Source organism: Selaginella moellendorffii, unplaced genomic scaffold, assembly GCF_000143415.4.
Source record: "Selaginella moellendorffii unplaced genomic scaffold, v1.0 SELMOscaffold_126, whole genome shotgun sequence".
Taxonomy (NCBI): domain Eukaryota; kingdom Viridiplantae; phylum Streptophyta; class Lycopodiopsida; order Selaginellales; family Selaginellaceae; genus Selaginella; species Selaginella moellendorffii.
In genome coordinates, this window is record NW_003314387.1 from 105,809 (window position 1) to 127,397 (window position 21,589).

Consider the following 21,589-nt stretch of genomic DNA (forward strand, 5'->3'; position numbering starts at 1 on the left):
GGTAAATCTAGACAATGCAAAAAGCTAGATCTAAACCAAAATCTTGAAAGGAAAGAACAAAAAGAAGGAAATGGAAAAAGCTAGATCTAGACAATGCAAAAGCTAGATCTAAACCAAAATCCCAAATCCAAGCACTCCTTAAGGACAATCAAAGGTGCCCCTCACCTCCACCAATGTGAGTGCTTGGAATATGAAAAGGGAATATAGAAATGTGCATATTAATTAGCCTAAAAACCCTAGCTTATATACAAGAGTGAGTGGTCCAGATTAAAACCAATCTGACGGCTACCAAAATCCCACTATGCTAATATTAGTATACTGCATCGTAACTGTACACTTGGCCCTCACAGTTTTTGTGAGCAAAAACTTAAAGGTTAAAATACTTTTAAATTTGCAAAAATTGCTTGATAACTACATTATAATTAGCATGTTTCTTTATTCTTTTGTTTATTAGCATATAATTATTAACTAACTTCAAACAATTTAAACACTATTTTAAGTTAACCTTTAATTTTAAATTTTAAATTTTAAACTGGTCACACAGTTTTTGTGAGCAAAAGCTTAAAAGTTAAAATACTTTTAAATTTTCAAAAATTTCTTGATAACTACATTATAATTAGCATGTTTCTTTATTCTTTTATTTATTAGCATATAATTATTAACTAACTTCAAACAATTTAAACACTATTTTAAGTTAACCTTTAATTTTTAATTTTTTAAGGATGCCATACCTTTCTATGAAATGAAATATTCTATAATTGAACATGGGGAAAAAATAAACACATGCAGAATAGTATTTTATTTTTTTGACAAAATTTGAGATTTTAAAAATTGATTCTTATAAAGAAAAGATAGTAACAAATAGACGAAGTGCTTCACTTTCCAGTCTTTAAGAGTTATGTGAGGGTTCATCACCACCAGCAGTAATCAAGGATCTTCAGATGATGCCAAAGGCTGAATGTCTGACTCTCCACCACAGTTGTAACGAATCAATATACAAAGCCTATGGCTCAATGCTATTGGTATGGTAACTATGAGATGCAGTAGCATGGATCGCTAAAAGTGAAAGAATATAAAGATTGTATTTAAAGACTATAAGCGTATATTTCATCGTTGGGAAGGATTTGCTTATTCAAGAGAACGAAAAGCTGTACGTGGAGCTTCGAAACATCTTGGCAAGACCAGAGATGGTATAACAATTGGCGGTCTACTCGAAAAGTCTCAAGGAGAAGACGAGGCAAATGAAAGCAATGGCATCCGAGCTGCAAATGTATCAGGTCGGTTTCTCTCTCTTTCCATTGTGATTGAGCGATCACAGGGGCAAGTGTGGATACAAGCCGAGAATTAAGCAGCTCAAAGGCGAGATTGAGTCGAGCAATCGCCGAATATTCTAAACTTCGAGCTCACGAAATGAAGTGAAAGCCTTCTAGGGTTTATCAGAGGTTTTTCGTGGCGATTCAAGGAGCCATGGAGTCTCCACTGCCGCTTCCTCTGCCGCGATCGCTCCAGGAGATGATCCTCGCCAAGCTCCCGCTCGAAGATCTCCTGCGATCGCGCACGGTTTGCAAGTTCTGGCGCCGCATTTCCACGACAAAGAGCTTCTTGCGGAGGTATGAGATGGTCATCAGCGCCAAGCCATGGTTTCTCTTCATTCATGGCCGCACGGGCTTCGTGATTGGAAATGATGCGATGACCGGCAAGCCAAGGCGCTTCTCTCGCCAGCCGTGGATCCCTACGGCGCAGGACACTAGCATCGTCTCGTGCTCGCTCGGCCTCCTGCTGCTCCAGGACTCCCAGGGCCATTTCACCGTGGTAGGAAAGAAATCCCCTTTTTTCTCTCGATATCACTTCCGAAGAGACAGCTCTCTTTTTTTTTTCTTTTTAACAATCGCTCTAGACAAGACTCACGAGTCTTTTTCTTTCTTTTTCTAGGTGAATCCTCTCACCAAGGAGACCAAGAAGCTCCCGGCGTTGGATATGAGCTCTGGCAAAGAGATCGTCTACTCCGGTAAGTAGCTCGAGCTGATTGAAAAGAAAAGAACAAAGCTACACCTTTTTTACCATCAGCCATCCAGTGCTCGCGTTCGGCCTCTTCATACAAGGTTTTCACCATGGGTGTGATGGACGCGGACGAGATCAGTGGATTTCTCTACAAAATGAGCGTCGTCCAGCCGGTAGACCGCCCGATCCCAGTGCCGGACATTCATGACTACAAGCAGCCCTTCATGCGCGTCTACTGCTCCGAGACTGGTTCCTGGACGTCCATCACCGGGTTTCCTCCAGGATTTGTGCTCCCTTTCCGCGCTCTATGCAAGGTGCACCAGTGTTTCATCGCAAACTCGCTGCTCTACTGCACCTCCAACAACGTCAACAACCGTCCCGAGAAGATTGCTCGCTTTGACATCCCCAAAATGGAGTGGCTTCCGACTCCGGTGGACATCCCAGAGGACTTGATGCTTATGAGCTTCATGATTGACAGCAGCAGCGAAACGATGATAGTCGTAGCTGACAAAGACACGGGCAAGTTATTCAAGGCTGTGATCGAGCAGGAGAAGCTGGTGATTGCAGCGGAGCTCCAGGTGCCGAGCGAGATCCTGCCGACGAACAAGCTTATGTTCGGGATGATGGAGGTGTGGGGCTTCGGACATGCGCTTTTCCTTCACGTCCCGGTGCAAAAGAGCAATGCATGGGATCTCAAGAAGTGGGACGGCCGATCTCTCATGTACGAAGGCAAGAACATTGCGGAGGAGCCGACGATGCAGTGCTGGTTTGTCAGTCTGCACAACTCTGCCGTCTACTTCCAGTGCTTGCCCGAGCCTCATCTTCCAATCGGCACGGTCATGAGTGGAGCTGCGGATCTTCTCAAGCTTGTCTACACTCCCAGCCTTCGTTTCCCCAGAGGCAAGTTTCACACAATCAATCTTTTAGCTCCTCCTGTTCTGTTTATCAAGATACTTGCGAGTGGTTCTTTCCTTTCAGTTTTACGACTCAAGAGAAACAGGTCTCTTTCTTGTGATAATGAAACTCGTGACATTCTCTTGGTCGTAGATCATTCTTCCATTGAGGGGCTCAAGTACTCAAGCCGCCATATCAGAGCATTGGCAACTTGGAGAATGTCCGACTCAATCCTATCCAGTTAAGCACTCAAATTTAAATGCCAAGAAACTACCCATAGCTAGGGCATGAAACGACACAGGCCATGGAATATTCTCGGAATAAGGTTTCAGCCTCAAGAAGGTGAAGTTTTAATCACTCACTCTTGTTTCAAGGCCTAGTTGGAATTCAAATATCTTCATCGTTCTTTCTTTGTCAAACTTTTCCTTTTATTTTTTTTACTAGCCAGCATAAATTGCCCCCTACATATTATGATGCCTCTTATGGGATCTCTTGCTGGAGCATCCAGATCCATGCAGCTGTCCCAGCACCATTTATGACAATCAGTATCTATGCATAGCAAGTATTAAGGTGTTTGATACACACTAGAGATTGTTGCAGTAACTGTTATAGACAAATTGACTCAATAGAACAATGTTTAATGGTCTGACAAAGTCAAGCACTAGAGGAGCCTTCTCTAGCCATACTCTAACATGTGTGGCCATGGAAATATCTATTAAGAGAGGATGGAGTCTTAAATGATATTTCTGATTCTTAACTTTAACCCTATAGTGTTGAATATTAGATGGCTTGAAAAGGTGGCTGTATATATAAATAGCATTTGCATAAGTGAAATTAATATTAAGGAACTTTGATGTCAATGCCATACTTGTTGAATGGACCTCATGTTGGAAATCACAAATATTAAACCAAGTTATTATATATATAAGCTATGGCTCACCACTTGAATGAAACTATAAATCCACATATGCATATTATATTTCTTTAGAGGAGACAATCAAATTCTATATGCCAGGGTCTAGAATGCTATATAATTTGCAATTACAAACCCATAAACAACATATTATAAGATTGAATACCTTCTATAATGCCACAAGGCACTTGGCTAGAAATATGTGTTTTAATGTCTAGATTTGGCTACAAAAGAATTTAAGAAGAAAAGAAGCCAAATACCAATACCTACTAAACTAGCAAAGGGACTTAATGGCTGTTTAAAGTCTATTTACACACCTATTCCTAGTAAAGTACTGTATTGGAATAGACCAAGTACCTAAAGCACTAAGTTGTGTAAGATGCTCAGTTCTTGGAAAGAAAAGTGATTGCATTCTACTTTATCAAGTTAAAACAAAACTTAGTTCCACCCATCTCTACATCACCTAAAACTTGTTGAGCTTGCTGTTGCAAAGAAACATTGTTTAGCAATGATTGATAACTGTATTTTACATGGTCTTGAGACCCTAAGGTAGAGCTATTGGCTACTGCTGCCATCACAAAGAGCTCCTAATTTAAGTAGTTGATTAAACTAAAGTTAATTACAGCCTTTGGTCTTATGCTCTACTTATGTTTTGCCAGATCATTGAGCATATGCACTTGTTATAATGCCTTCTTGGCTTGACCAATACAAATTTGTCAACACATTTGCATGTGACATGTGTCACGACACTTTCTTCTCTCACCCCAAACAATTAGCAACCTCCCATTGGCAAAGAGCAAAAATCAACATAGGATATGGTTAGAAAAAAATAACCATTTTAATAGTTACCCACTATTTGGCAATTGCCATTCATTGGATTTGGTGGCCTACAAAATTTAGCAATTTCTTCTTTCTATAAGAAAAAAATATAAATAATCATAACTAATAGACATAATTAACTAATAAAAAAGAGATAATAAAAAATTATAATATTACTTTTAATAAAATATTATTCTATTATTAGTTTATATTTCTCTCTATGATTATATATTTTAAATTAATATTTTAAAATCTAAGTAGTATTATAAATAGATTAAATATAAATTTCAGAATATTAGATGTTCATCTTATTTATTAATAAACTATAAAATTAATAAGTTTTCTGATATTTTACATTTGTTTTAAAGTTAATTCTATACTTGACTATGAGGGAAAAAATACAATAAGTCAAGAGAGTGTTAATTTAATCCTATATACAATGGAATTAATGATTAATAATATATCTTCAGAAGAATTGCCTAGAGGACAAAGTATAGAATTTCCATTCACATAACAAGATGATATTATTGGCCATTAAATGTTGTTAATTAAATGTGGCTATATAGTACATCTAGAAAACACTATGATCAATGTAGTGTGAATGATAATACTATTAAATATGATCATGGGACTAATGTTAGAAATCAATTTAATAACTTATTACAAATGTATCTGTAAGCCACAAATTTTTCCATTCCAATTTGCCAGCTTACCTCATCTATCCGACCAACACCGCCTTGGCTTTAGCTAAGTTCCTTCGCCAAGGTTCCCGCCTATTGTACCAGCTCCTACTTGGTCCTATTTGGCTTTAGCTGCTCACTGCACAAGTAACGAAACGTTAACCATCCATCCACAGATTCCTAAATCTCTCTCAATCCCCCTTCTCGGGTTAGACTGAACTTAAGGTTCGGCTACACTCCTCGCAGGCACAAGCAGCCAAGCACACTAAGCCTCTATGTTCTTAACATCCCTTGTACCACAAGACTTAATCATAGGACCCTCTAAATCCCAAGCTTTGGGTGCAACACTTGCTTCGGGATGCTGGGAAAACACTATGGCCTAACGGCCCAGTATGGGTACCTCTAGCCCCCCACTTCTATCCCAAAAGGAAGGCCCAAGCCCCTAGGAAGGGCGAGGACCAATGAGCCACAAGGTACTCAAGTGGGGCACCACTCCACATGAGCCGGGAGCATTGCAGTTGGTTTTCCTTTCAGGAGTGGGAGCTACTCTTGAGCACTTCTTTGGGTGGCCCCTCCGGCACCACCCGAGTCCATGCTCACTCCCACCCAAGGCCCCTCAGTCCTAGTCTTAACCTCAAGTCAGTTTGGAAGCACTATTGGAGAGTTCCTTCAAGATTGATTTCTGAACCTCACTATCCCTACTATACTTTTGGAATCCCCTACAGCCCCCCCCCCCTAGGAGATGCACGCTTTGGGCTTTCACCCCTTGACCCGTATTAGTACTCGGACTCGGTCTCGGACTCGGTCTCGGACTTGATCTTGGACTCAATCTTGGACCCGACTTCAGACTCGGTCTCGAACTCGATCTCAGACTCGATCTTGGACCCGATCTCTGACTCGACTTCGGACTTGACCTCAGACTCAGTCTCGGACCTGATCTCAGATCTCGGACTCTGTCTCATACTCGGTCTCGAACTCGGTCTCGGAGTCGGCCTTAGACTCGATTCCGAATTCTATCTCGAACTCGGTCTCAGAGTTGGTTTTGGACTCGATCTCAGACTCGATTTCATCCGATGAACTCTTTGTCATTTTGGTCATGCTTTCGGGGATCCTTTAGCTTATGACATCTCGGGGAGTTGGTTTCTTACAATTCCACCACCCATAGAAGAAGTTCAATGCCTATATCGAACGTCTCTTTTTAATCCTACAACTTGTTGACCATGTCTTCGGGGACATCCCCCCACTTAGCGGTGTGCCTAAGTTAGCCTCCCTGGCCAAGAGCCCATGACAATGGAATATAAGTGTCCCTATACCCCTCACCTCACCATGCCTTATTATGGGGTTGGGACTTGAACACAACCTTGCTTTACTAGGGGGTTGGGACTCAAACCCAACTTTCGTAGAATACATTTACGGATTCAATATCCCCCGCAAAGGGTTAGGCATAGTTCCCTATGTCTAGTTGACCTAGCTAACCCATGCTAATTAGTTTACCTTTGGCGCGCCTTCGGGTCCCAACATATGCTATTGCTCAACTTCACAAATGGATGCTTTTAATTGAACTTTGCATAAGTACATAGAGTTCTGCCTTGCAAAAATTCCTCCACTAGATCTCGCACATTGAATAGGTTCTTCTCCGGTTCTCATGTTACTTCGCAGTGTGGAAATCCTTTCCACTTCACATGGAACTCTCTCACTTCGCATCCTTGTCACTTGCTCTTGCGCGCATTGAGGATGGCCTCGACTTCGTATTCCTCTTCCCCTTGGATAACCTTAAGTAAAGGTCTCACTTGGTCCTTGCGAAGCGGATCCTCAAAGTACAGTTTGAGTAAGTTCACGTGGAACATTGGGTGCATCTTCCCCATCTCTTGAGGAAGTTGGAGACGGTAAGCCACTTTACTGATTTGTGCCTCAATCTCATAAGGCCCCGCGAACCTACCTAAGGAACTCAAGATCAATTCATTTACATGAATATATGCATCTTTACCTTTGGGTCAACTTTTAGCTGATCCCATTTGGTAGCCTGAGGTTCTTGGTGTTCAGCCACACCTTCTCCTTAGCTTGGAACTCTACATCCTAGTGTTTCTGGTTCGCGTACTTGGTTTGCCTTTATTGAGTCCGTTCCAAGGAATCCCTCACTATATTCTGAATGTTGAGTCTTTCTGTCATGAATGCCTCCACTGTAGGTAACTCTCCATGATACTCGGCTACGCCGAGTTCCACAGAACTTTCAATATCTCACCCATTGATGACTTCCCATGAACTCACCCCAATACTCGAGTGTGGTGAGATGTTATAGCACATTTTCGCAAGTCCCAAATGACTTACCCAATCAGTCTGGTCTCCTGAGACATAACATCGCAAATAATCCTCCAGCTGCCTATTCACCCTTTTTGTTTGTCTGTTTGTCAAGAAGTGTTAGTGCTATCAAACTTGATTTAATGCCCAATACCTGTATGTGGGTGATAGGCTGTGCTGAATTTCAACTTGGTGCGATACTATTCCAGGAGAGTTCTCCAGAACCTACTAGTGAAGATCTTATCTCGATCTGAGATGATCTCCTCTAGCCTTCCCCGCACTTGAACCACTTGTTTGAAAAACAGCTTTGCCACACCTTCTACATCCACTTCCGTTGTGGTGGGTATGAAATATGCCATCTTCGAAAATTGGTCCACCACCACGAATATCGCATCAAACCCTCGCTTGGGGGGAGTTCCGTGATGAATTCCATCGTAAGACATTTCCACAGCCAATCTGGAATTGGGATGCTTTGTAACAAGCCCCCACTAGCCTTAGTCAGAGCTTTGACCTGCTGACATGTTGGACATGTCTTTACATAGTCTTGGACATATTTTGCTAGTGATACTTCCTCTTGAGTAAGCCCATTGTGTTGGGCACTCTGCCATGTCCTGCAAGAGGTTTGTCATGACACCCTTCTAAGGATACCTTTCTTAGTTCTCCTTATGAAACATACACCCTCGTTTGTTTATAATAGATGAGTCCATTGCATTCTGCATAACTTGTTTTCTCTTTTGTTGGCAACTCACCTCACCTTTTGTTGGCAAAGCACACCAGGCCTCCAGGTTCCTAACATCCCTTGGTACCATAAGACTTGATCATGGGACCTTCTAAATCCCAAGCCTTAGGTGCAACACTTGCTTCAGGACACCAGGGTGAAACACCGTGGCCTAATGGCCCAGTATGAGTACCTCTACCCCCCCACTTCCATCTCGAAGGGAAGGCCCAAGCCTCTAGGAAGGGCAAGGACTAATGAGCCATAAGGTACTCAAGTGGGGCACCACTCCACATGAGGCAGGAGCACCATAGTCAGTTTCGCTTCCGAGAGTGGGAGTTGCTCTTGAGCACTTCCTTAGGTGGCCCCTTCAGCACCATCTGAGTCTATGCTCACTCCCACCCAAAGCCCTTCGGTCCCAGTCTCAACCTCAAGTTAGTTTAAAAGCACCACTGAAGAGTTCCTTCAAGATTGATTCCTAGACCTCACTATCCCTACTAAATTTTGGGAACCCTTTGAAGCCCCCCCCCCCCCCCCCCCCTGGGAGACGCACGCTTTAGGCTTTCACCCCTTGACCTGTATTAGTACTCGGACTCGATCTTGGATTTGATCTCAAACCCAACTTCAGACTCGGTCTTGAATTCGATCTCGGACTCGGTCTCGAACCTAATCTCGGATTCTGTCTTGAACTCAGTCTCGAACTCGGTCTTGGAGTTGGCCTCAGACTTGATCCCGGACTCTATCTCGGACTCGGTCTCAAAGTCTGTCTTAGACTCGATTTTAGACTCGATTCCATTTGATGAACTCTTTGTCATTTCGGTCATGCTTTCGGGGATCTTTTAGCTTATGACATCTTGGGGAGTTGGTTTCTTATAGTATCATGGTACAATAGAAAATTTACGAGTAACATTTGTTACAATAATAACTGATTATTTTGCAATTGAGTATATTATTAAGAATTTTCATCAATCAAAGAGATTAGAGAATTTTAACATTAAAATTAATACTTTAAAGGATTGTAGAATTTATATTACAACTTTAATGAGTACTTTACCTTCTTATTACTTACAAAGTTCACAATTTTTATTATCTCCAAATAGAAAAGCTATTTTATATTTACATCTCAATTGTATTTTGGCTTCATATATGAATAACAGAATAAAATGGTTTGTAGGTTCAGATAAATATAAGAACTGTGAATTTAAAATGCAAATAGATGGAAACATAGTTTTATATTCAAATAGTAATAATGTTGTATAATCACCAAATATTTTTTGTGATAAATCAATTTGTTTTTTATCTTTACAAAATGATTGTAACTTAGTCTTATATGAATCTTTCCAAAGAGTGTTTTCTCATCATCCTTTTATTAAGGCAAGATGGTCATCAAATACCTATCCCTATTAATCTTTTTTTATTTTAATTAAAATACTAATATTTAAATATTTATATTACTAAATTTCTGAAATATTAGAAATTTAACTTGAAATAATTTTCTACACCCTGCAGTAACATTTAGCTTTCTCTAGAAAAACAATATCTATTATTTTTGTTGCTGATGCTATCTTAAATATGATTAATACTTTAGCATAGTTCTTACATAACTACCAATTATTATAAATTGAATTTTTTGATAACTATAACTATTTTCTAACAAGATATTATTAATGAAGGCATATATTATAGACTAAACTTAAATATTGTTTAAAAATGTTAATATAACTAGTTCTAAACTACAAAATATTTATTCTATTTAAATAATAATTGATAAATTAGATAAATTTTAAATATAAAATAAATTAGTGTTTAGAATATACTTTAATCAGTTAACCTAGTAAGATCCTAGCTCCTCAATTGGATTATGTTGGCTTGTATAGAATGTGTTGGTGTAATGCACCTGGTTTTTACCCTTTATCCTATGGTGATTTATCATAGGATAACCACGAAGTAAAATCTAAACCCTCCATGTAAGCTCTATTTCGTTAAAGTGGGATTTATTCAGTAAAATGGGACTAGGTACAAATTTTCAAGTATTTGAAAATGACATGAAATTATATGTTTTTTGTCCAGGGGCTAGACATATCTGGGGCATGGTGACTAGCGCGGTGACTTTCTGTCTAGACTGAGTCCATCTGGTTGTATAATAAATCTCATTGTCAAGGTGAACAAGCCGAATCTAAAGTTACATTGAAGGAGTTAGTTTTCGCGTCCTCCTCTGCATCAGTGATGCAGTGCCCCACCCATATCATTTGTTTTTTATTACTGGGTCTAACAAGCACGACCATTCCTTTGCAGACCTGTACTGGATTGAATGCTGAATCCGGCTTCTTGTTCCTCGGCCCACAATAGTGATCCTCAATATCGTTATATGTCACTGCATTTCCAGAGGACATTGTTCCGCTACTATCTGGTGCTCTGGGTTCTAGCCAAAAGGACTCTTCCAATTCTTCATATACAACCGGCCCATTTTGGATAGCAGATATAATCTTCTCCCAGTATTCGAGCAAAGGCTTGCACCTCTGAAAATAGGATTCTCCACCAAACACCAACCCCCTCTTCCAGAAGGCAATATGCTATCTAATCCCGGCCACTATACTTTCCTGGTCTTTGAGTCCATCCGGGTGCATCGGCCGTGGGGAACCTTGAGGAATCATAGGTTCCCCAGTTATGGGATCTCTCTTGAAGAGTTCAATGCCGTCCACTGGCAGCCACACTGTGTCCCATTCTCTCATCTTGTACCTCATCACTGGAGCATCATCACGCATGCTGAAATGAAACTGAAGAGGCTTGGAGTGGCCAATCAGCGTTTCGGATCCGTCCCTGATGTAGCCTCTTACAAACCCCTTAAAGTCTGGAACCTCTGTCACAAGTGCAACTTCAACAGTGCCTTTGATGCAATTTTGGAATTCATCGTAGAGTTGTGGGAGGGTGAGGACATTGGATCGCCAGAGGGACTCTGCCAGGTGACTAAACATGGCATCGACGTCTTCATGAGTGTGCCCAACCATGAGAAAGCCAAGTGTAACTGTTTCAAATATGCCTTTGGCAACAAGCATCGCCAAGTACGTGAAGATGTACATGTTTTTGTTCTCACTGCCAGCATTGTTTGTTTGGAGCAGAAGATGGGGAGGAAGGCCACATCGGCCGCAAGAACTTCCTTGAGATTCTGCTTCATTTGGATGAGGCTGTGCATTCACCGGGCGACCAGCCTCGTCGGAATGGCATGAGGCCTCACGTGATAACCCTACATTCTGACGGCCAACATATTCATTGGGATGGCATGGGGCCCCACGCGATACTGCAAGCCTTTGCTCCTCCTCCAGCTGAACCCTGTATGGGGTTCGATCGACAAGGGCCTTATGCAAGGGTTGGCCGTTCAGCTCAGTCTGCGCACTTTGCAAAGACCTTAAGTGTTTTGCTAGGGACGCAATCATCATGTTTGCACCCCCGCCACCCCATAGAGGTACAAAGAAGTTCCCATAGTTCTGGGCACCATGCCCATGAGCGATTATGCCAAACAGAGACACAGGCAGCTGCATGGATGAAGAGATTGCCTTGGGGGCAGGATTGGGTCGAGGTAAGCACATCTTTTTCTAGTCCATTTTATCGTGGATGATGTAGAGGTAAGAGTCAGGTCTCTCCATGGAGAGAATCTTGTTATGATAATATGCAGTCCTGCAGCTTCTCTACTGGATGTTGTGGTCGAGCCGCCTTCTAACCAACGTCTCTCGCTCTCGAGCGATGCAAGAATTCTTCGACAAAGCCATTTTGATAGTAGTGCACTTGTCACACTTTGAAAAGCTGGAGTACTTTCCTATACTCACATCCCTGAACCTGTTGCTCCACAATCTACTAAATCTAGATTGGCTCAGCTTCCTGTAGCCATTACTCTGGAGTTCCCGATGCACATCTTCCAATATGGCCCCCTTGGTATACATGGAAGGGGGAACTCGTTGGGTGTCTCGTGTTCCATCTTCCAAGAGGCGGGTTTTATGTGGTTGCTGCTTGCTACATGTCTCGACAAACCTCTTGAATATTGCCTCTCCATATACAATATGACCCTTGGTTTTGTGCGTACCGTCGTTCCCATGGACTGCCTGTTGAACCCTTTGTTCCTCGAACTCAGTTTTGATTCTGTAGAATGTGGTTCGAGGGACTCCATAAATGATTCTCCATACCTTCATGCAGACCAAACCCCTCTGAAGACCATGCCCCCCACCTGATGTTCTGAAGCATCAACAGATGACCGTAATGCCTCATACACAAAATTGCGAGCTGCCTTCTAGGACAATGTCTTGTATCTTGCTCTCTCCTCTTCAATAGCATCCCAATCAGCATGTTGACAGCACCTCCTCTTGCAACAAGCAACTGTCGAGACCATTCGAACCTCCATCACCATTTTCTGCCTTTTCGGTTCGTTGCTCAGATCCCTTTGGCTGCGCTTTAGGAAGGTGTACTTTCTTTTCCCATGAAGAGATGTTCTATCATCAGTTATAGTGGTGTTTGATTGTGAATCCTTCACATTCTCAAACACTAAATGCCTCAATTTCCACCGCACAATGCTTCCAATAGTCAGACTGTTTTCTTCTGTGTCAACAACCTCTAAAATCGCAACTCCAATATCATCCCAGCCCAATTCTTGATTAGCAACCGCATCTCTTGGATCGACAACTGTGGCTAAGCCCTCAGCTACCACCTCCCCCTCGGGGTTGTTTAGAAACACCTTTGCCTGAATCCATGTAGCACGGTTCTTAAGATCCACGGAGGGAACATGTGTCGCACTTGCGCTGTCCCCAACATCTGCTTTCTTCTGAAGATTTTTCAAGGCAACAACAACATTTACCCCGACGACCATCTCTCCTCGTTCAATAGCGACCACATTCCCATCGAAGACAGTCTCTACTGATACAGCAGCATTGCCTTCCCCAAGCCTTTGACAGTGTTTAACAAAGTTCCGATCCATAGACACAAGGGTCCCTTTTGCAACTCTCTTCCCACCATTCAAAATGTAAACTTTTTCCCCAACCCTGAAGGCCATTTTGAAAGTGCAGAAAAGAAGTTAAGACTATACAAAAAATGATTGGAGAATGGCCTAAATCATAACATACCAAACAACCTCAATAGCATGAGGCCACATGCCATTATTCAAACATGCTATTGACACCCACGTGAAATTTCACATTCACAAAATTGGCATGAGGCCTCATGCCATCTTGATAAACACACAGCTACAGGCAGGTAAAGAAACTATTGGCAATATGCTAGTGATGAACTTGCAAGGCCCCAAGATGGCATGAGGCCTCATGCCATCTTGATATACACACAGCTGCAGGCAAGTAAAAACATACATGACAATACGCTAGCCATGAAATTGCAAGGGCCCAAGATGGCATGTGGCTTCATGCCATTTCTAAATGTAGTCCTAAGCCATTCCATGGTGAACATACCAGGAAGCACAAATGCCGAATATCAAGAGGAAGCGGTAGCCACACCAAAGACAGTGCCGCTCGCAACACCGCAACTACTTGTAGCACCGCTCGCAACACCGCAACTGCTCGTAGCGCTGCTCGCACAAACTACCACTCGCATAAACTGCCACTCACATAAACTGCCGCTCGCAATGGCGCTCGCAATGCTGCAACCGCTCATAGACGCATAAACCACAACTCACAACACCACTTACACAAGCAGCGCTCATTACGCTCAGCGAAACCAAGAACACGGCACACAAAAATGATAGACCTAGGAATGAGTTCGAGAATTCAAAAATAACACACGCTTGAACGTCACATCAAATCCTCTGACAAACCAGATCTTATGATTCCTCTGACAAATTTCAAACTGAGTAGCTTCTAGACTTTGCTGTCGGACGTTGAACTTTGTCACATCATGTCCTTGCCTCGATCCAGCTGTGCCATGTCAGTGATTCGAACTTTGTCATGCCATGTCAGCGATCCGCGCCAAGATTATTCGCCGTGTAAAGGAATAATTATGCTGTATGTGTACGTCCATTTATGGCAATATAAGGCCACACGCCATTCAAAGAATAATGCTAGTCGAGCATTTTTTTGTGCATTTTTGGGTTCAAAATTGCATGAGCCCACACACTATAAAGTTTACCTGTACCAAAAATAGAAACAGCTTTATTTACTTGGGAATTTAAGTGGTTGAGGCATTTTTAAACTTACAAACACATGCCCTACTTACATTCCTTTGGTTGCTTAAAATTCAAAAATATTATAAACCTTTCTTTTTGCATTTTCAATGTTTTCAATTATGGTTTTTGATTTTTGCAGGACCAGCCTAGTAATCTATTTGCATCCTGTCATGTTTATAGCTAGCTTTCGTTTGTCCCCTACAGCATTTGCCTAGAAAGGGCATCTTTCTTCACGTAGCATTTGCCATATGTTTAGGGTTTAGCAATTCGGTAGCTTGACAAACATGCAAATACAGAACTTGATGCAAAATCCTTTGATATGTCACAATGCCCCTAGGACCATAAACACATTTCAATAGAGAGAGTCCTTTCATTTCATAACTCCTTACATAGATCTTGGTGAAACCAGAGTTAGTGAAGTTGGTTTCTTGTGATCCCGCATCTGATTGTGATGTCCCTTTGCAGTGTCAATGGAAAGGTCAATGCACACCAAACTGTAGAATCTTGGAGCAAAATAACAGTCGGATCTATGGCAAATGCCCCTGAAACATTGTAAGGCTCGTGTGGTCTCATATGGTGTCCGATCGAGATGCTTCTTTGCAGGGTCATCAAGAAGGACATTGTATACCATTCTTTATTTAGCTGAACATCTGGCATTTTTGGAAATACAAGATGCTTTGGAATATCCAATCATGCATGGTATAAATATAGCGAGGGTATTAAATGATATCCCAATCATGATCTTTCTTTTGGATTTCACGTACATGCAGTCCGAGGAATGATGACGTTGCGGATTTCTTTTAGATTTCACGTGCATGCATGCGCGCGGCGATCCAGAAATTAATGGTGGCGCCCAAGTCCGAGGAATGATGACGTTGCGGGATTACCAACCGTCGTGACATTTCGCGTGTGTGAGGTTAGGTTTTGCATTTTGCTTCGTACTCGCGCTCGCACTTGCGATCACGCTCACATTCGAGCTCATCTACCTTCTCTACAGGTTTCTCGTGTGCATCGGCGTCCACTCACGCTTGCATCACACTCGCGCTCGCATCGTGCTCGTGTGCATCGGCGTCCACTTCAAGACACACCCAATTTGTAACTTCGCCGCCAACTCCGCCGCCCACTCCGCCACCCACACGCAGCCCACTTGGCATCCCGGGAGATTTCAGCGCCACTCTCCAACTGTAAGTGGCAGAGTAGCCTTGCTGCTACGATCCGCTGCACACACAGTGCACATTCACCAGCGAGTCCGGCCTCGATTGTCATGCCTCCATTTGGCTTCAAATGGTAAGTCTTTTAGGCCAAGTAGAAAATGGCATGAGGCCACATGCCATTCAGTAGCAACATTGGCATGCACCGATTGGGCTCTCGAGTGCAGTCCGGTTACAGATAGCATGTAGCCTCATGCCATCTTAGGATGCAGTCTCAAGACATCTGATGCAGTGGTGAATGGCGTGTGGCCTCACGTTATTTCCAGCTGCTAGCTTTTCATCTGTCAGCTCTAATTGTTGTGCATTTCTGAACAGGCGAGGAATTGCGTTCTTCTTCCAGCCACTGTCAATGTGGATGCAGAGAAGGGGGAGGAGCTCACCAGTTGGACTTTCGGGATGGAAGGCGAGGATCTGAGGTTGTACAACACAGATGGTGGGAGAAAAGAATGCATGGGGATCCTCATCCAAGTGACAGACACTCCATGCAGTTCCATGCAAGAATATGGACTGGCACTTGTGGTAGAGACAACGTCTGCCTTCAAGATCCACCTTGCACATCCTAGCGGCTTCCCGGAGGGGGGCAGCGGCTATGAGGAATTCCTAGAGGGAGCTAGGGAGAGGTTGTCCAGGAGGCCCACAATTTCAAAGACGCTGCGGGTCTATGAAGATCACATGGAATCCACGGACCTCACCACGGCGATGTTCAAAAACTATATTCCAACATTGAGCCGTTGAGAGTGACTCCAGTTCGCGAAGCGAAGGGGAAGGGGGTCGATCTGGAAACTACCTCGAAGCAGAAAAGGGTGGTCAAGCTCAAGCCGACGTTTGACTCTCCTGCTCCAAAAAAGAAGATACTCGGTGATGCCATTGCCTCGGGTTCGAACACTACACCCACCAAAAAGAAGAGTCGCAAAGAGCAGAAAGAGCAAGAAGAGGCAGCAAAAATCGTCGCAGATAATAGTACTTGTTACTATTCCAACAAAGTATATACAATCGACGTAAGACACATCGACATCCAAAGCAAATACAACCACAGGCTAGTATCTGATGAGTGGGTGGAGAAACTGAAGCAGAAGATGCTGGCAAGTCCAGTAACACCCGACATCGCAGACGTGATCCCCTACTACCGAACAATGAAGGGCGAGACGAGGTTTCCAGACTTGATCAATAGGAAGGTGTTGGACGATCAGAACATCCGGTTCTATGCCGTCTCTGGGCAGCATTCTAGCTTGGCGATGCAAAAGATAGTTGTGGATATTATGGTGGGCGAGGAGGTGAAGAAAGTCTTCAAGACAAGAGTTGTCCGCCTGATAAAAGGCAACTTGCCCCTCCGATCTATCATATACATCTCCCACGCGCAGAATGTCAAGCAAGAAACGTGCTACAAATCAAGTCTGCACGAGACATTGGCATGAACACGGAAGCTCTGGGTTCAACTAAAGAAGCCACAGAAACCAGGACAAGGACGTGCACTAGCAACTAGCGCCTGGCAGGTAAGCCTCGTTGCATGTGGCATAGCATGTGGCCTCACGCCATTTCCATTGCAAGAATTCTCGAGTCTTCTCTCAAAAACACTGGGGGTCAATGACACACTCAACATCCATAACATTCTACTTGCGACAAAAGTTGTTTTTGACAAATGGGTAGATGTGCTGAGGAGGTACCATGACGGGGAGTTGCCAAACTCAATGGGTGTGGAGGACGGCCGGAAGCCCAATGATTTGAAGTTCAACGCCTTGCGTTTCTCGCGGTCTCTAGACGACGACGACCTTCTGACAGTGGCTAATGCTCTTCTACGTGGTGAGGTAGTCTTCAACAAGACCAAAATGACTCCCGGCCATATTGTGACATACGAGGACTTGTGCATGACTCTGAGAGCTCGTGCGCTATTGAAGGATTGGATCTTCGAGCAAGTGGCCGTGGAGAGGGTGAGCATCAACACCACGCAAGAGATGATGGAAGAGCTGGAGTTGTCAAATGAAGACATCGACGAGTACGTGAAGAGGGCCCCAAAGTTCATCGTTCTGCTGCGGGATGCCACGAAAAGTAAAGCTGAGAAGTTGGATCAGTATCCAAATTTCATTAAGAGGGATGTCGACTGCCGGCTTCAGAAACAGCTCGACCCCGCAGTAGAGGCCTATCGAGAACCTTACTGGGTATACGTGAATTCGGATGAGGATCAAAGGTGGAGGAGCATCGTTTCCCACGGAGATGAGCAGGTCAAGAATATCTTTTGTGTGATGGACTTCACAAACGAGGAGATCACTCATGCAGACAAAGTCAGCTCCATCATTGACTTAATGGTGGGACTTGTGGAGGTGGAATCTTCAGTCCACTATATGATCTACGACTCCGAATCCTATCACAAGTTCTGGAAGGCCTTGAACGAGGTGAAGGCTCGGTTGAAAGGCAAGGAGATGCGGGAGATCCATGGGATAATGGCTAAGAAGAAGATACCGACGAATGTCTGCATCTTCACACTCGCCCTTATTATTGGTCCTGCAGCAGAGTGGGACTAGAGTGACTTCCCAGCTTCGTTCAACAAGGCCAATCGAATTGATCTGAGGGAGGTCAATTTACCCATGCCTGAGGAACTGAAGACGGCTATGGATCTTTCAAATCTAGAGAAAGCTCCAGGTGCAGCATGGGAAATGCTCAACTGGGTCTTCAACGCAATAGCGGGTGGGTCACCTGCTTCCGACTCCAAAGGGCAAATGCATTGTCGAGTACAACTGCGGCGGACTATTCTTTCAAGCCGCACTACTCAAGGGTGTCCCGTGTGTTGCGGTGACAAACTCCATTGAATAGGTGACTTCAATGGAGCATATAATTACAGTTGCCAAAGAAAAACAATATCTTCTCTGCGAACCTGGTGAGTACGCACTTTAAGTTTGAATGTTATCTCACAAGCTCTGTATGCAGGAGCGTGGCCACCCCCAGATGCTGAAACGGCGTTAACAGCTACTGTTGAAGATACCCATGTTGGGCTGAGCTCACAACCTACACAAGGTAAGGTCACGTGAGGCCTCACACCATTTTGATTATAGATCGTTGTGAATATTCAGATACGAGGACTGAAAAGCGCACTGGTGGCGCGTCGAAGAAGGACAAATAGACAAGCAAGAGGAAAAAAGGAGGTACAAATTATATTTGCAATGGCGTGTGGTCTCATGCCATTCCTTGCAGGAGACACTTCTTCAAAGGGAAGGCACGAGGACGTACAGAAGGCAAAACAGGCAAGCACCAGCCAAGTACAACGGACGAGAGGTACCAATCATTTTTGTTATACGTGAATTCTCATGCCATTGCTTCTTGCAGCTCAAATTCCAAAGAGACTAGGGCAAGCAGCGCAGACTTCACGACAAGAACCTGAAGGTTTGATGGCGTGTGGCCCCTAGCAATTAACTAATGTTCTTGCAAATCGCGTCGAGGAAATTGAACGAAACAACGTGCCTCCAGTGGAGGAGGGGGAGGCCTCGGAGAGTGATAAGGAGAGTTCCGAAATAGGTGATGCACGATCAGAGGCAAGTAACATTACCATTTGACTTTCTCCTAACGCAGGAGGATTGCTTGACTATGGTCCATGTGAGGGGTAGCAAGCCCATCTTCGTCAAGCCAGAGGCTGTAGTGATGAACCGGACTGCTAGGTCAAGTGAAATCCTCATCATCAATGACTCGCTGATTAAAACTGCAGCGAACACGCGTGCACCCCATCTCTTGCAGTATGGAAACTAGGGAGAAGAAACCGTATGTTCTGGGGGACCTTGCAAAACGGCCTTGAGCGATGGTGATAGAGAACTGGCCAGTCTAGGAGGTGGCTGCAGAAATCAACCAAATGGCAGATGGAACGGTATATCAGAAGCCATTTGATTGGACAGACACCAGTCATCATTTATGGCATGTATATTGTCTAGCCAAGCACTATCCGCATCTCCATAATCTGCTCAACCGGATGGGTTCTTCGACCACTGAATATGAGCGTGGACGTATTAGAGAAGAGATGGCATTACTATTGGGTTTAAATCCTGATAGTGTGGAGAGTGATGAAATTCCAAGATTATTATATAGGCGTTTGAGGCAAAAAATAACAGTCTGAGATGGCATGTATTTATTTAAAAATGTAACTTATTATAGCATGGGGTTCCATGCCATTGTATTAATATTAAAAGACAATTCTTTGAGAGGATTTGCATTATACTAGAAGTGTTACAGCATGTTATTGGAAGTCTACGAAGTTGTTTTATTAATAAGGGGAAAGTAAAGATTGAATGGGGACTTGGGTTCCACCTAGACTCGGAGCAATTGAGCCAATATTAAAAGGATGGAAAGAAATTGGACGACGATGACAAGGAGAAGAGAGAGGTGAAGCAGTGGCAGGGGGAGGAGAAGTGATTGAGTAGACATTTCCTTGTTTAAAATAAAATGGCATGTGCCTCAATGCAGTTGAATTTTGTTATATTTATATACTATATAAAGGTTTGGAAACCTTATTTTACAAGTGGGATAATGACAATTCCCACTTTAACGAAATAGAGCTTATGTGCCATGTGTCCAAAAGATTGGAACCCAAGTTTCAAGGCCTTGGGCTACTAAATGAATGAACGGTGCCAAACTCTTAAGCATGGAGCCAAGGAACAATAGCACTAAAGCACAGAATGACTCCCAAGCACATAGCCCAAGGAGCGAAGGGATAGGAGCACAGAGTGACTTGAAATAGTCCTAGAGTATTCAGCATCCTAATGCCAAGACCAACATGCAAAATAGAGCCAAACAAAGTTTGGTGGTATTTCAACATATCGGTGGCTTAACACAAGAAAATGAGTACTCCACCAGCTAGCATGGAATGGAACTTGGGTTTAGACCCAAGCTGGACACAAAACAAGGACAGGCATGCAAATGAGACCTAAACTATACCTTAGGTTAGTTAGCCATGCCTAACCTACTTATTATCCCTATTATATATTTGGAACCCCTTATATCCCCCCGGCCCCCCCCTCCCCCCTTGAGGAACATAAGCTTTAGGCTTTCACCCCAAGCTTCTCTTAGTACTAAGAGTTAGTCTCTGGGACAAGCTTGAAATTTATTAAATATGGAATGTTCCTAGATTGCAAATTTGAACATGTGACAAACACCATTGTGTTCAGGACAATCTCTACATTCTGTAAATATGCCAAATGAGCAAATCTAAACACTTTCTATAAATAGCATTTGGAACTGAATTGAGATTAACACAAAGGGCATGTGTAAGCAATTAATTTTTCCATTCTACTTTAGTCACTTAACCACGCCTTTGACCATTTGGACGAGTCTCACTCACCACCTCCTTAAATCCAATTTAGGACTTAGGACTTGCTAGCCTTGAGAATGGCATCCATGCCACTCATCCCTTGCACTTAGTCGAAGTGCTCCACGTGTCCGGTCCCAAGACCGACACCCCAAGGTACCACCGACATACTAGCCTGTTACGCTAAGGCCATGCCCCTTAACCTTGGTCATACTGGTGGTCTAACACCACTTGCATCCCAATCCCGTCTCTCAAGGACTGGACCATCCGTTCATGAGTGATCATTCCAGATCCACTCCTTAGCATCCTTAGGATGCCCATAGACATGGGGAATAACCTTCCCCAATATCCTTTTTCTGGTCCCCACCAAGTCCCTTTCTGTCCATGGCCGTGTTCACCAACACTACCATTGGATCGAGGCCCACAGGCCCGACCACTAAGTCCCATGGTCCTCTGGGACTTCCTCACCACACAACTGTGTCCTTGGTCACTACCCCAGAGGACTGCTCCTCTTCCTTTCCACAGTCTGGGCCTTTGGGACAACATTTCGGAACACCGTGGCCTTACGCGAGCCACCTGGGTACTCTCCCCACCTTTCGCCTTTAGGTGCTCTAGCC

At 43.5% G+C, this 21,589-nt stretch overlaps 1 protein-coding gene across 2 annotated transcripts; it reads left to right on the plus strand.

Annotated features, from left to right (window-relative positions):
• Positions 1-1,465: 1,465 nt before the first annotated feature.
• LOC9645180 lies at positions 1,466-3,161 on the plus strand. Of its 2 annotated transcripts, XM_024665705.1 has the most exons (4): positions 1,466-1,812; positions 1,933-2,008; positions 2,068-3,001; positions 3,049-3,161. In XM_024665705.1, exons 1-4 carry the CDS (start codon positions 1,468-1,470, stop codon positions 3,062-3,064), a joined length of 1,371 nt encoding a protein of 456 aa, XP_024521473.1. In that variant the 5' UTR covers positions 1,466-1,467; the 3' UTR covers positions 3,065-3,161. The 2 variants fall into 2 exon arrangements, with proteins under 2 accessions (XP_024521473.1, XP_002991962.1); XM_002991916.2 differs by having other exon boundaries at positions 2,068-3,148.
• Positions 3,162-21,589: the final 18,428 nt, after the last annotated feature.